Source organism: Apium graveolens, chromosome 11 (assembly GCF_009905375.1).
Source record: "Apium graveolens cultivar Ventura chromosome 11, ASM990537v1, whole genome shotgun sequence".
Classification (NCBI taxonomy): domain Eukaryota; kingdom Viridiplantae; phylum Streptophyta; class Magnoliopsida; order Apiales; family Apiaceae; genus Apium; species Apium graveolens.
Genome location: NC_133657.1, coordinates 184,814,528 through 184,829,996, shown reverse-complemented (window position 1 = coordinate 184,829,996; position 15,469 = coordinate 184,814,528). Strand labels below are relative to the sequence as shown.

General features: G+C 31.2%; 1 protein-coding gene and 1 long non-coding RNA gene across 2 annotated transcripts; both read right to left on the bottom strand.

Moving 5' to 3' along the window:
* LOC141696811 (long chain acyl-CoA synthetase 6, peroxisomal-like) lies at nt 1-1,056 on the bottom strand. The gene is made up of 3 exons (XM_074500937.1): nt 501-1,056; nt 333-419; nt 1-235 (listed from the first exon to the last, which is right to left on the bottom strand). The coding sequence occupies exons 1-3, from the start codon at nt 597-599 to the stop codon at nt 11-13; spliced, it is 411 nt and encodes a 136-aa protein (XP_074357038.1). The 5' UTR covers nt 600-1,056; the 3' UTR covers nt 1-10.
* Nucleotides 1,057-8,861: 7,805 nt separating this feature from the next.
* Nucleotides 8,862-10,529, bottom strand: LOC141696958 (uncharacterized). Its single transcript, XR_012564556.1, has 3 exons — nt 10,358-10,529; nt 9,379-9,420; nt 8,862-9,135 (listed from the first exon to the last, which is right to left on the bottom strand). It is a non-coding gene; the product is annotated as an uncharacterized LOC141696958 (long non-coding RNA).
* Between the last annotated feature and the right edge of the window lie 4,940 nt (nt 10,530-15,469).

Here is a 15,469-nt window from a genome sequence, read left to right as displayed (position 1 = left end):
TGATCCTATATCAATTGGTAAAAATTTGATAATTTGTGGCCCCAGGAGTTTCCGACAAACAGTGAAAGATGTAAAATTCTGGCATACTATTTTCCAGTAATTTATATTTCATAACAGGTTCTGAGAAGATGGATAAGATGCTGCAATTTCGGTATACATACATGTTATTTCCTTTGCAAAAGTATGCTTGTGCTTGAGCTTTGCAAAAGTATGCTTGTGCCTGAGGTCTCTTGATCTGCAAAATAAAGAAATTAAGAAGTTAAATTTGATATTTTATCCAAGCACCATATACATAGATTATTTGTTTAAGGTTTTTATAACCTAATACTCACCTTAAATGTTGGTGTCAGCAAACCGCTCTCCAAAGTAAAAGGTTCAATAACCAAAGTCACAGCTTTTGCAAATTCAAAGTCTCTCAACTTCATTAAATAATGTAATAAGGTAAGATAATAATAAGTTGTAAACATAGATGCAATATTGTGCTGCAGAAAACTAATTACCTGAGCTTCTCTGCCAACAGCGTCCATATCAGCCAGAACAGCTGCCCCTGCTCTAGGGTAATTGCACAATTTTTCCAAGTTTTCAGGCCCCATCAACATATCGCAATTTTTTTTTATAGATTTACCTAAAAATTATAATGCAGTCAATTGACACCTGAATATGTGGTACTATTTCCTTCAATTCGTCTGTACTTTTTGTTGCGAAAATTTGGTCCTTCAATGGCCAAACCACCTTCGGTGAGTATTCCATATTATATGGCCTTTTCGGTGTTAATATTGTCACCAGTGACCTTCCGCAGAGTTGCTGATGGAAAAGTAAAGGTAGGGACAAGGTCGCTGATGGCTGAAGCTAGAGTTAGGGAACTCTAATTGATCCCATTAATTAGAACCAATTAAAAATTTATCAATAAAAAATTGAACCTATTATAACGTAATTCTACAATTAAAGAGTGTACAACTTAGCTTAATTGAACCTATTATAACTTAGCATAGCAGGGAGTACTCTATCTGTGTCCTTGAGCTCGTTGTGCATCATAAGCACCCCATTGACCAGGTTCAGGTCCATATCGAGTATAACCTTCTCCACTAGACTACACCTGATGTAGAGATCAGTAGCTCAATAATCAGTACTAAATGTTATATCTCCAATAAATCATAAACAAAAACACATAACTACACATATATACATACATTAATAATAAACTCAGTGAGTCTCACAACATAAAATGCATCCATTTCCTTAAATATACCTCCTTGTAATTTCTCAAAATGACACATAAATCATAAAAAAAAATAGATACCCACATATACATCAAAATTGATACCCACATCCATAATTTAAGCAATTACTCAACTAAAAAAATAACATGCACAATTCAAACATTTAACCAATTGTTTAATAAATTAGGTTTTAAAATGAAACCCCTAAATGAAAAAATTATGATTTAAATCTTACCCAATTTATGCTCGACCTCCGAGCTTTAGTCTCCGACCTTTAATCTCACATCTTTAACCTTTAAACTCATACTTGACCTTACCCAATTCAAACTCCGTCCAAAAGAGAGAGCTGAGAGAGCAGAGTGAGTAGAGAGAGCGAGCATAGGGAGCACAAAAAGCACAAAAAAGTAATCAGGAGAGATGACTTAATCTTCAGTTGAGCACAATTGGGAGACATAGGTGATATTTAGGGTTTTTCATAGGGGTGAGTTTCAGGGAGAGAGAAAGAGAGATGAGAAACTGAAAGGGTTTATCTTTTGATTCTTGATTTTGAAAATATTTGATATTTTAAAGTGTAAAGTTGAAAAGGGGGTTTAAACTTAAAAAAGAGAGAGAGTTTGAAAAAATTCTAAGGCAAAATCTATGTGAAAAGAGGGGGAGAATTTTTCCAAGGAAAAAAATAGGGGGGAACAAGGAGGGAATAAATTATTTGGCTAATGGGGGAATACACCGATGTTTATAAAAGAAAAAGACATCGGTTGGTTAAAACCGATGTAAAAAAACCTTTTACATCGGCTCCAAAAGCAACCGATGTCTAAGAGGCGATGTATATTCTACTTTTTTCTGGTAGTGAATTATCATTTTGTCTAGAACAACTAACTAGTGTTTAATCCTGAATTGGTGTTTTGATTATTTAAAAAATATTTTTTAACGATCTAACCGTATAGATGTCAATATATATATATATATATATATATATATATATATTAGTGATATAACCAAAATTTAATTTCAAAATAATTTTATTTGGTTTGCTATTTTAACAATCAAACATCAGTTTGACTAATACACCTAACTAGTGTTTAATCCTGAATTGGCGTTTTGATTATTTTAAAATTATATTTCAATAATCCAATGGTATGGATATCAATAGATATATTTGTTATATAATCAAAATTTTAAATCAAAATAATTTTACTTAGTTTGCCATTTTAACAGTCAAACATCAGTTTGGCTAGTGCATCTAAGTAGTGTTTAATCCAGAATTAGTTTTTTGATTATTTTAAAAATATTTTTCAATGATCCAACCGTATGGATATCAACAGATATATATTAGTGATACTACGAAAATTTCATATCAAAATAATTTATTTGGTTTTCCATTTTAACAGTCAAACATCAGTTTGACTAGTACACATAACTACTGTTTAATCCTGAATTGGTGTTTCGATTATTTTAAAAATATTTTTCAACGATCCAACCGTATGGATGTCAACATATATATATATATATATATATTAGTGATATAACCAAAATTTTATATTAAAATAATTTTACTTGGTTTGCTATTTTTACAGTTAAACATCAGTTTGACTAGTACATTTAAGTAGTGTTTAATACTGAATCAAAATTTAGATTATTTTAAAAATATTTTTCAATGATCCAACCATATGGATGTCAAAAGATATATATATATATATATATATATATATTAGTGATATACACCTAACTATTGTTTAATCCTGAATTGGTATTTCGATTATTTTAAAAATATTTTTCAACGATCCAACCGTATGAATGTCAACATATATATATATATATTAGTGATATAACCAAAATTTTATATTAAAATAATTTTACTTGGTTTGCTATTTTTACAGTTAAACATCAGTTTGACTAGTACATCTAAGTAGTGTTTAATACTGAATCAGTATTTAGATTATTTTAAAAATATTTTTCAAGGATCCAACCGTATAGATGTTAATAGATATATATATATATTAGTGATATAACCAAAATTTAATATCAAAATAGGTTTAGTTGGTTTGTCATTTTAACAGTCAAGTATCAGTTTTACTAGTACAGCTAACTAGTGTTTAATCCTGAATTTGTGTTTCGATTATTTAAAAATATTTTTTATCGATCCAACCGTATGGATAACAATATATAAATGCTGACATAAAATGGTTGGATCACGAAATAATATTTTTTGAAAATTAAAATTATCAAAAATCATGTGCTAATTTACGACGGAATCCGTCATAAATTATTATCTGCAAAAAATTTGTGAAAAGTCAAATTTACAGCAAAAATTTTGAGGAAAAACTTAAATTTCCCTCTTTGATACCTTACGACGAATTTTAATTTTCGTCGTAAATTGGATGTTCCAATATTTTCCATCACAAATATTTTGTCGTAAATTTAGATGAAATATTTTTTTATTTCAATTTCAAGATAAATTTTTAATAAAAATAATTAACTTACGACGAAATATTTAAATCGTCGCAACTTCAAATAATTTTCATTTTTGTTTAATCGTCTCGTGCATAATTTTATTAATAAAATACTAAACTTACCACGATTTTGGGTTTCGTCATAAATAATTATGACGTTTTACTATTTTCGTCGTAAGTTGGGCACACATTTTTTTCGGTCGTACGTTGGCCGTCGTAATTGGCCTATTTTGTTGTAGTGAGTGTAAGCCTTGTGATTTATGCCGCCTAGAAACACAAATGCTTCCACATCCAAATTCTTATTTTGCATTAATCTCTTACTTGAACAACTTAGTTAATCTCTCAGCAGAAGTAGAAGATCTTTTATTCGTTAGCTCAAGAATAAATGCATATTGTAGAAATTTCAAGTTGATTACATATAATAGGAGCACACATGAAATAGTCTAAAAATAATTATAGAGATATACAATATCAAGGTACATATATTCAAGTGTTAATCGAATAATATTAATTCTGCAAAAATCAATCTTGTTTACAAGACTTAAACAACTATCAATATCGAGCATATGAGAAAAATAAGAACAACATGTATTAATGAAAATGAAATAACCAATATTCATCATCAAAATACGCAGAATAATAACTGTTACATTCATGTAATTAAGCTACAAGTAAACGTGAAAGATTAAGCACAATTATGAGTTTTCAAAATAACCTCATGGCTCGCATTGAACCCATCCATATCATATAAATATCAACACCCATGCATCTATCAATCATTAGTTAAAAGTTTCATCAAATTAAGAAGAAACAAGATCAATTACATTGTATACACAGCATTTATATACCTTCAACTGCCCCATCATAGTAACCAAACAACTCACATGATACACCTCTTCTTAGTCACCAAGCCATCAAAAATTATTTAGGGCCTAATAAACTTTCTGACTTATACATAGTAATATATGTGCAAGATGAACTTTTAGACGTATGCAAGGTTGGTTAAGTCTTATTACTTTTTCAATTTTTTTCTTTACTATAATACTTTAGTTTGCTTTTCATTGTACTAAGCTTCCTTGTAGAATCCTACAAAAAATGAGTACATATTCAACCCTTTTTATGTAAAGTTATAGCACATATTTAGCTTTAACGAGATAGGATATACTCATTAATATAAACTTCACTGCCGTATATATTTTTGTAAACATTATTAGTTTACCCTTTTTTTATTTTATAAAAGATTGTGTCGAAGATAATCCATGAATTCTTAATATAATTTTAGATAAACTATCCACACATATTTATGGAACACTTACACACAAAACATCCATAAAAGAGAAACCCTTAAATCTTAATACCTTTGTGTCGCTTCACTAAGATATGCAAGCTTCAAAACATCAGCTAAATGACTCTCAATCTCAAAAATATAATGCTTTAGTTCTTAATCTTCTGGATTTGATTTTTTAATTGGCTTTTCGTTCCGAGGAATGATATCAATCACCTAAGATTGAACATCCTGTCAGATGTTCAGAAATATAAATATCAAACACTACCTTACCAAAAATACTATTAATTAATTAAGACATGAAAAAGTATTTAACCATAAATGCTTAAAAAATTAAAAGTTACATTTTATTCAATTTAACAGCTGGCATCACAAATAATTTGAATAATTAAATAAAAAATTTGTGGCATACGAGAAATGGCGTGCACTTCTCAATAGTCTTGGGATGCCGTGTTAAATACTTGGCCCCTATAGGATCCCAAGCTTCTTTGACATACCTACATTCACACCACATATCAAAAATCTCCGAAAACAACACAAAATTTTTAAAAGAGATCTAAAACCCAAAATTCAAAAAGGTCAAAATACGAAAAAATGTGAAACCTAAGTCCGGATCCTTCATATCCAAATGGAAGCACCTAAGAGTGTAATTAGTTTTTGAAATAGTGGTGGATTAGGGGGAGAGAGAGAGAAAAAAAATTTATATCTGTGAACTTCAGTGTTTTATGTTTAGAGAGAAGGAGATAAAAGGGGCATGTGAATTTTGCAAAAAGACGCGGAGGGGAAGCAGGTAATGAAAACAAAAGGAGGGGGAAACGAAAAGTTAAAGGGGAACAAATTAAACAGGAAAATTGGATTAAAAAATTTTTACAAATAAAATTTAGGAAATTGTTTTTACAAAATAATATAAAAATATTTGAAAATTTTCAATATTTTTAATATAACAAAAACTAATATATTTAAATATTTAAAAATTATCTAAATTATTTCAAAGAATTATCTAGTTTATTTGAGACGAATCTCGTCTTTGGGAGCTTACATTATTTTATTCCTCTCATGGGAGTGCAGTTTGAATTTTTTTGATAATTTTTTTAATATGACTAAAATAAATATATCTCAACATCTGAAACGTCAAAAAATCATTTTAAAAATTTATCAGGGACATATCTCGTGTTTGGGGTTGTACATTTAACTGATTTTCTATTCCGAATTCAATTTTGCTGCTCGTGTATATTTCATCAACGGCCTTAACAATTCAACGAGAAATGGGATACAATTCGTGTTTTTGTTTTTTTTATGTTTCAATTTTAAAAATATTACATATTATTTCAAAAGTAAAGATCTTTAACAAATATTAAATCATTGTGACTTTAAAAAAATTACATATTATTTCATAAGTAATTATCTTCGTTAAATACTAACTTATGATAGACATTGGTTTCATAGTAATAATACAAAATCATTGTAGTCGTAGTCGTTGTACAACATTTTAGAATAAATAATTTTTATGACGTTGGGACTTTCCCTTCTACAAAGGTTAAGTGACAATAACCTATCGTCTATAATCAAACGACGAATTACGTCATAAAAACCGTTGTTTGATTAATTTTGAGACAATTGTAAACGCGTCTCATGTAAATATTAGTCATTTTACCAAATTTTTATTATAAAAACATTGAAGATAAGTTTTATTTTTTAAATATTTTTTTAATATGACTAAAATCTATATACTTTAACATCCGTACAGTTGGATCGTTCAAAAAATCATTTAAAAAATAATTTTGTTGGTCGGGAACGAATCTCATTCTAGGGAATATTACTTTTACCGGATTGTCCTTATAAAGTCATGCAAGATAAGATTTTTTTATAATTCTTTCACATGACTAAAATCAGTATATTTTAATATCTCTATGGTTAAATCATCTAAAGAATAATTTTAAAAATTATTTTGTTATTCGAGAATGAATCTTGTTGAAGGTAGTAGTACTTTTACCGAATTTTCCTTATAAAGGTATTCAAGATAAGTTTGAATTTTTTAATAATTTTTTCATATGAATAAAACCAATATACTTTAACATCTTTACAGCTCGACCGTTCAAAAAATTATTTAAAAAGTAACTTATCATGCGAGATAAGTTTGATTTTTTTAATAATTTTTTCACATGACTAAAATCAATATAATTTAACATCCATACAGTTGGATCGTCTAAAAAATAATTTTAAAAAATAATTTTTTTATTCGGGTAGTAGTAATTTTACCGAATTTTTTTTTATAAAGTCATTCAAGATAAATTTGAATATTTTTATATTTTTTTATATGACTAAAATCTATAGACTTTTACATCTGTATGGTTGGATCATTTAAAAAGATGTTTACATAAATAAAATTATTATTCAAAATTCAAATTTAAGAATTTAATATCATACAACAGTTTTCTTAAAAAACCTTTATCTGATAAATAGCCAACTAAGTGATTTATGTGAAGTCAATCAATGGGAAAGATTTTGCCAACTAAGGGATCCTGGTGAAATTTTTTCCACCAATGAGGTGGTGCCATGTTTTCTTATAAATAGACAAGGGTTATTATCTTGTTAGAATCATTGCCTCAACATCATTTAAGAACCGTTGTTTAATGTATAATAAAACCGCACTTTTCAGACTTTTGCAATTTATGATGAAGCCGAATGATAAGTTTTCCACTATCAAAGGTAATGTGCTGATGCAGCAACCATTGTCTAGCTTATCTAATGCCTTTAGAGTTTTTTCACAGGAAAAAAGACATCAAAGTTATCTTAGCCTGCTAATGCACACACTATCACTCTATATGAATGATGAAAATTATTGTGGTGATTAAGTTATTTTAGATAAACATTTAAGTGTCATACGCATAAATTCTGAGGACAAGTTCTGATGGAAGTTGTGATGATTAGACTCTGAAGAAATAAGTCAGTATTTGTATGAAGAATCACAGTAACAAACATTCACTTTTTGAGTACAGAAGCCCACATACACACTAAAGGAGGTGTTCTTGGTATATATAGCAGAGCATACACATACTCTCTTCTCTTTATTATCTCTCATCCATGTTAATATCATGTCAAAATTTTACTACATTCCACTTTCACGTCACCTGTAACATCTGTGAGAAACTAATGGGATGGATGAAGGTCGTGGCACAGCAATGTCATTATGAGATAGATCAACAGTATGAGCATGATATAGGAGGCTCACAAACCAATCACACTTGTGTGACATGTAAACATCCACCCCAAAGGACAACACCTTCATAAACTTTACTCTTTACATTTACAACACAACTAATTTTTAAACCATTGTTATAAAGTTGGATTAACAACAATTTGGATAAATTATTGTCTATTATTTTACAACGGTTATCCATTCAGTTGTATGAAGTGTATTAAGACAATATTTAATGAAACCGTTGTGCTTTATTTAACAACGGAACAAAGGTTACTTGCACTATTGTGTGACCTGTATTAAAATAACAGATTTGAAAAACCGTTGTCTAACATTTTATAATGGTTACTCATCCAGTTGTGTGAAGCATACCAAGACAATAGTTTTAAAAAACTGTTGTGCAAACTTCACTTTTTTGTGATTTTTTTACAATGATTCATAAAAATGTTTTACGAACCTTGGATTAGACAATGGTTATACGAGCGAAAACAAAACCCTTCATTTTGGGACTATTTTTTTTTCAACTGTTGTTTGACAAGTGTTGTTTATTGTTGTGTTTATTGTACTGTTTTCAGAAAAAATGCTATACAAGCTTCCCATTTTTCAGAAAAAATATAATAATTTTATTTACTTTGCCATTTTGTAACATGTAATTTTTCTTAACTATCAAACTTCAAATTAATAATGGATACTAGATGTCAACTTAAGATACTTCCATTTAATAAAATATAGTAAAAATATCTACTACTTCCATGGACCTTATATAGCAAGACTTACAAATCAAATCTTTATCATCAATTAGCATAAAATTCTTGAACTGGTTGGTTCAGTATTACTCTTCAAGGAACGTGCTTGTTTTTTTAGTAGCTCAAATTTTCCCCTGCCTCGAAAACTTCATCCTCATCCTCTTCTTTAGACTTCTTTTTATTCATCTTCTTAACTAAGGACTTTGTAGTTGATCCTACACGATCTCCTCCCCACCTGCAACTTGAAATCAGCCAAGGTAAGGACATAATAATGACCACAAATATAAGAACATTGAATATTAACAGATTATAGTCAATTAAAAACACAAAACCATATAAACCAAACATGCTCAGTTGATGATTAAAATCAGCAAATGAAGCGCTCTTCAAAAATAAAGAGTATGATTTTAAATGGATCTAGAAAGAAGAACAGAATAAAACTCTAACTTCTGATTATATAACCAAAGATTATACTAACCATTAGCAAGATTGTCTTGTGCAACTTGAGACAAACCACAACCTACAGTCAAGAAATAATTTATCAGGTAAATTACTAGCAGCTAAACATGCATGCAATATAAACTTTCCATCACATGGACCCGTAGAGTGATAACAGCAATATGCCGAAATATCCTGCTAGAACAGCAATATATGGACCCTTTGGTTCCAGATATGGTGAATTATAACATCGACAATGAGGCTGAGATCATGGAATACTGATAATCTTTCAGTTGTGTAAGTTAAATAACAAATTCATATAAATTTATTAATAATCATGTAGGTCTTCTAAAATCTGCTATGGAGAGAACTAAAGAAAATAGTCTCTGACCTTTTCAGCAATATTTTCATATCTAGCATTTCTAAAAAGAGAAAATATAAAAAGAAATACACATCTGCTTCATGATAGCTTAAAGGACTAAATCTGTAATAAGCTTGTTGACCTTTTGCATATATAAATTAGGAGAAATATCATTTTAGAGGGAACATGTTAACCTAAAGTCTAACACAAGTAATCCTAATACAGTTACCATCAAGGTCAGATAACCTAAGGCTGATGGTTCTCATACTTAGTTTTTTTAATTAACTAAGTATCCTAAACTGGTTAGGACTTTAGATGCTTGTATTCTTGTGAGTGCACTCATGCAAAAACCAGGACATTACATTTTAAAATGAAAGGACAGAGAACACTGTGTCTTATATAAAGAGAGCCTGGAGGCAGAACAATACAGCAACCATACAGAACAAATTACATATCCCTAGTTGGATTTAAAAAAATCTAAATTGACCAAACACAGACATTAAAACATATTTGCATTGCTACACTTATGGTGGTGGTTGGCGGGGGTTATAATCATGGAAGGACTTAATAACATAATTATAAAAAGTTATATATCACAGTTAGAAAAGAAAATTCGTGAGTTTATATTACAAAAAAAACAAATCTGGTCATAAACTACCTGCTAATTCAGAAATTCACATCATTTCTGCAAGGCATTGGCACTTCGGTATATTTCAATTTCATTCGTAGAATTACTTGATTCCAGTAGTAAAATAAGAAATTATTGTGAACTACTCAACATAAGCACAATTAGAAATTAAAAAGTTTAAATTCTAGAATTCTTACCTGGAATCTTATATGTATATTAAGTGTATAATATAAAGCTGAGAAGAAAAAAAAAATGCAAACACACCTGCACGTCCAAGACTTGGTTATCATTGATGACTCTCCTCAAAGATATAAAGACTTACAAATGTTAAAATGCTATAAAGTAGGAATAAAAAAAGAGAACTCCTAGAGCACTACTACCACTATACTCGATCCTATAAAAACTCTACTGCTAGCACGACCCAGTTTCACACGACTAGTTCAAGTGCTAAGACTTTCTGAAAAACCAAAAAAAATAATTTATTAACAAAAAAATTTAGATTAAGAACTAATATTCTCCCCCTTCATCTGAATTATGTTAGACCAGTTTCTTGACTCCCAACAAGCTCTGCATTCTTTCAAACTTCACTGTTATCAAGGCCTTAGTCAGGATATCAACTCTTTGTCAGTCGCTACTAATATGTTTGAAGACATTCTCGCCATGTTCCACACACTGCATGATAATATGATATCGTATGTCGATGTGTTTGGTACATCCGTGGAATACCGGATTCTTGGCCAAGTTTATAGCTAATTTATTGTCAATTTAGATAATCACATGACCAATGCTTTTACCTATTATCTGGAACAAGATGTTTCGAAGCCACATACATTGGCATGTTGTTGCAGTGGCTGCAATAAATTCTGTCTCACACAAGGATAAGGCCGCACATTTTTGTTTTTGAGACACCCAAGTGATCATACTTTTATTGAGGTAAAATACCATGCCACCCATACTTTTCCATCCATCCATATGGCCTGCCAAGTCACTATCTGAGAATCCTGATAACAAATGATTTTTGCTGCCCTTTGAATATATCAAACCATAGTGAATTGTGCCTTTATGAAACTTAGTATACATTTTAGTGCATCCAAGTGCAGGACTATAGGTTACTCCATGTACCTACTAACTATTTCCACCACGTAAGAAATGTCTTGTCTAGTCTGGACCAAGTACCTAAAGCACCCGACTAAACTCTTATAATCTGTGACATTCACTTTTTTCCACCTTCATCTTTACTGATCTGCACATTTGGATCCATGGGATATTTCTAAATATTGCAGCTCGCCATGCCAGCTCTTTCAAGAACCTTTTTCGCATATTCGGATTGCTTGAGCTCTATAGACCCATTACCTGTTGAACTTGAATTCCCAGGAAAAAACTCAGTTCGCCCAAGTCAGTCATTTCATACACGCTGCTCATTTGCTTCTTGAAGGTTCCAATCCTGACGTGTTCGAGCCCATGATCAAAAGATCGTCCACATATACTTTTTATAAATAGCATGTTCATACAGATACCTTATGAATCCCAAGCTTTGCAGGCCCTTGTTTAACTTTGCGTACCAAGCACGAAGTGCTTGTCTTAGGCCATACAACGCTTTTGTTATCTTATAAACGAGGTGTTCCTTTCCCTTTCTTTTAAAACCTTACAGATGGCTTACATAAATTTCTTCATGTATTTCCCAATTCAAGAAGGCTGTCTTTACTTCTAGATTGTGTATTTTTCAGCTGTTCCAAGTAGCTAAGGTAAAAATAAGGTGAACCGTCTCTATGCATGTAACTAGGAATTTTTTTTATCAAAATCAACTCCTTGATGTTGAAAGTAACCTTTGGCGATAAGTTTTGTCTTATATTTTACAATCTTTCCATCTGCATCTCGTTTAAGTTTATAAATCCACTTGAGAACAATAGCTTTGTGTCCCTTCGGAAGTTCAGTCAAGCGCCAAGTATTACTCTTTTTTATGGATTCAATTTCTCGCACCGTATATTTTTCCATTCCACCTCTTTGTTGGCTTGTCTATAATTTGTAGGCTTGTCAACCCCCATTTTTGATGCTCTTCATCCAATTTTATAGGCTCTGTGTTGTTGTAAATGTCTATCACAACTCTAAACCTTCTTGGAGGTTAACTACCATCATAATTTTTACTTTTGACTTCTCTTTGTAAAGGACTTTATGCTGGTGTAGAGCTCTGATTGTAATCATTCCATAAGTTTGTCTCACTATCTGATTCTTATGCAACTTCATTCTTTGTACTTGTCCTACCATATGATCTTGTGTGAATGAATTTGATTCCGTATAACCATGACCAACTCCTTTTTGATTACTCTACACCCACTTCTTATCCTCTTCAAAAATGACATCTCTGCTTAGAAAAACTTTATTTCTCACTGGATCATAGAGGTGATAAGCCATGGTCCCGGGCTCTTTTCCAAGATTCACAACCTTTCTGCTTCTGTCATCCAATTTACTCATTTGACAACTTGGTATCCTCATGTGCACAATGCATCCAAATACACGAATGTATTCAATGTTTGATTTTTCTTTGAACCATGCTCCATACAGAGTTTTTCAAGAAAAAGCTCGTGTAGGCAATCTTTTTACCAAGTACACAACATGACTATTCGCTTCTACCCATAACTTTGAGGGCAACTTCATCTCTTTCAATCAATTACGTGCTATCTCTACCACTATTCTGTTGCATCTCTCAATAAATCTATTCTGATGTGGAAAATATGGTGTAGTATAGTGCCTCTCAATCTAATTTTCTTCACAGTAACACTTGAATACGTTTGAGAAAAATTCGCCCCCACGATCAGTCCTAAAATCTTTTTCTTTCTTTCGTGGCTTGGTCCCAACCATAACACTGAAGCTCTTAAATACACCGAGGGATTCATCTTTGCTCTTTAACATATACACCCACATAAATCTATTGTAGTCGTCAACAAGTTAGAAGAAGTACCTATTTCCAGAAGCTATTTCTGGAGAAATATGTCCACAAAGGTCTCTATGGACCAAGTCCAACACGCGACTTACAGTGTTGTTATTCTGGGATGGAAATTGTTTTCTCATTTTTTCCCATCAGACAACCATCACAAACATTATTAGATACTGCAATTCTTAGAAAAATATTGACCATGTGCTCTTTACACATCAACACCATAGTCTTGTAATTAACATGTCCAAGACGCAAGTGCCACAATCGTGCAATGTTATCAGAATTTGATAACAAACATATTGATTTCATAGTTTCAATTGACAATTTATATAGCCTGTTTGGAGACCTCTGGACTTTCATAAGCAGCTTTTCACAGGTACCAAAGACCCACAAGTAATCACCCTTTAAAACTGCTATATTTCCCCTTTCGAACATTTTCCCTAAGATGATTATATTACTACAAAAATTTGGAATATAATATACCTCGTCTAAGACACACTCCTCCCCGTTCTTACACCTGAGGGTGATTGAACCTTTTCCTTTAATTTGCACTATAGAGCCATCTCCAAAGTGTACTAAACCGATGATCTCTTCGTTAATTTTTGAGAACTTCGGCTTGTATCCCATCATATGACTACTTGCCCCATTATCAAGATATCATAGATTGAATTCCATTTTGTTTTTTATCACAGTCAGTCGAGAGTGCATGCATTATTTGTTTTTTGTTAGGAAGGATTACGTCTCCTTCTTCTTTGACACATTTGGCCAATAACAAAGCACATTCTTCGTCCTCCACTTGTGTAATGTTCACCTCCTTCCTTTTCCCTTTTTACTTCTTTGGTTTTCTACACTCGGCTGTGAAGTGTACATATCCTATAATTATAGCATTGAACTCTGCTTTTGTCTTGAACTCATCCTCTTATCTAGCTTCCTCTTGTTTCATTATCGTTTCTGTTCGCTCATCTCTGCCACCTCTCCTTGGTAAGGAACAACTTCTTGTTCACTTTCTCTATTGATCCATTCTTCTTTGGTAAGAAGAAGTTGACTCTCAGTTGCTTCAGTTTTTCCTTTCACTCTTTTTCCTTGAACCTGAGGACAATCCTCAAGTTCCTGTGTTAGTCGAGGAAATTATTTCATGTCAGTTTGTCCTTCTCAAGGACTATTATATAGAGAAGTTGTTTTTATTATTTGTCATTTATTATCTATAATATTAAAGTGCATAAAATGAATTAGTCTACAATTGATCATTTAAATTATGTCCAAGTGATTATTCATATATATTCATAATATATATCTCCCACTATTTTTATCAAATCAATAGCCCTAACTATTAATTCGGAAAGGATATCTTCTATATTCTTTCTAGTGAGACAAGATCCATATTTCACAATGCGTTAGGTCAGCTTTGGCTTTTCTCCTAAAATATGATTATTTAGGTAGACAATATTTGTCAATTATATCAACTATATAACTCTCAGATAGCTTGGTGGAATAACATGTGTTCATATTTATCTAATAAAGCTTGTCAAACTCTATCCCTCTAAGTTCGCAATCCTATTGTGGTAACTTAGTTAAGTTAAACCCAATAGTTAAAATGTATCAATATACTTCAACACATCTCCCACGAAAGATGGGATTACTTCGCTTTGGACTCGTTGAAAGGCATATGATCAACTTAATATTAACTTCAGTGTTTTGTTAGTTTTAAAACGATCATGATTACATCATAAAGAGATTCCCAATTTTTCCTAAAAAATACTTCAAATCAATACTCGTCAATGGTTTGATTTCGAGATAGTGAGAGAGTCACAACGGTCTTGCATAAAACCCACAACCTTACAAGTTCAATGAACCCGCTTTTGAAAAAATCTCCCCATGTCGGAAATAAAGAAGATTAGTATTTTAATTCATATTTCATAAACACGAGAATCTCGTTATCATTTATTTATTTTAAAATCTTGAATCGTTACAGATTTTATCTTTATTTAGAAAGTATGGCATGGGTGTCGTATCTAATACAAACATCCTTAATCTAATTAGGAATGGATCATTAAATTACTCTACACATACATTCATCATATGAGCATATATATGTAAACTGCAATAAATTAAACGTGGTTGGTTATGGCTTCATCCTATGTGATCTTCATCAAGCTAATGACAAAGATCTAGGTCAATCTAAGGTGAAAATAAATACAGGCTAATGA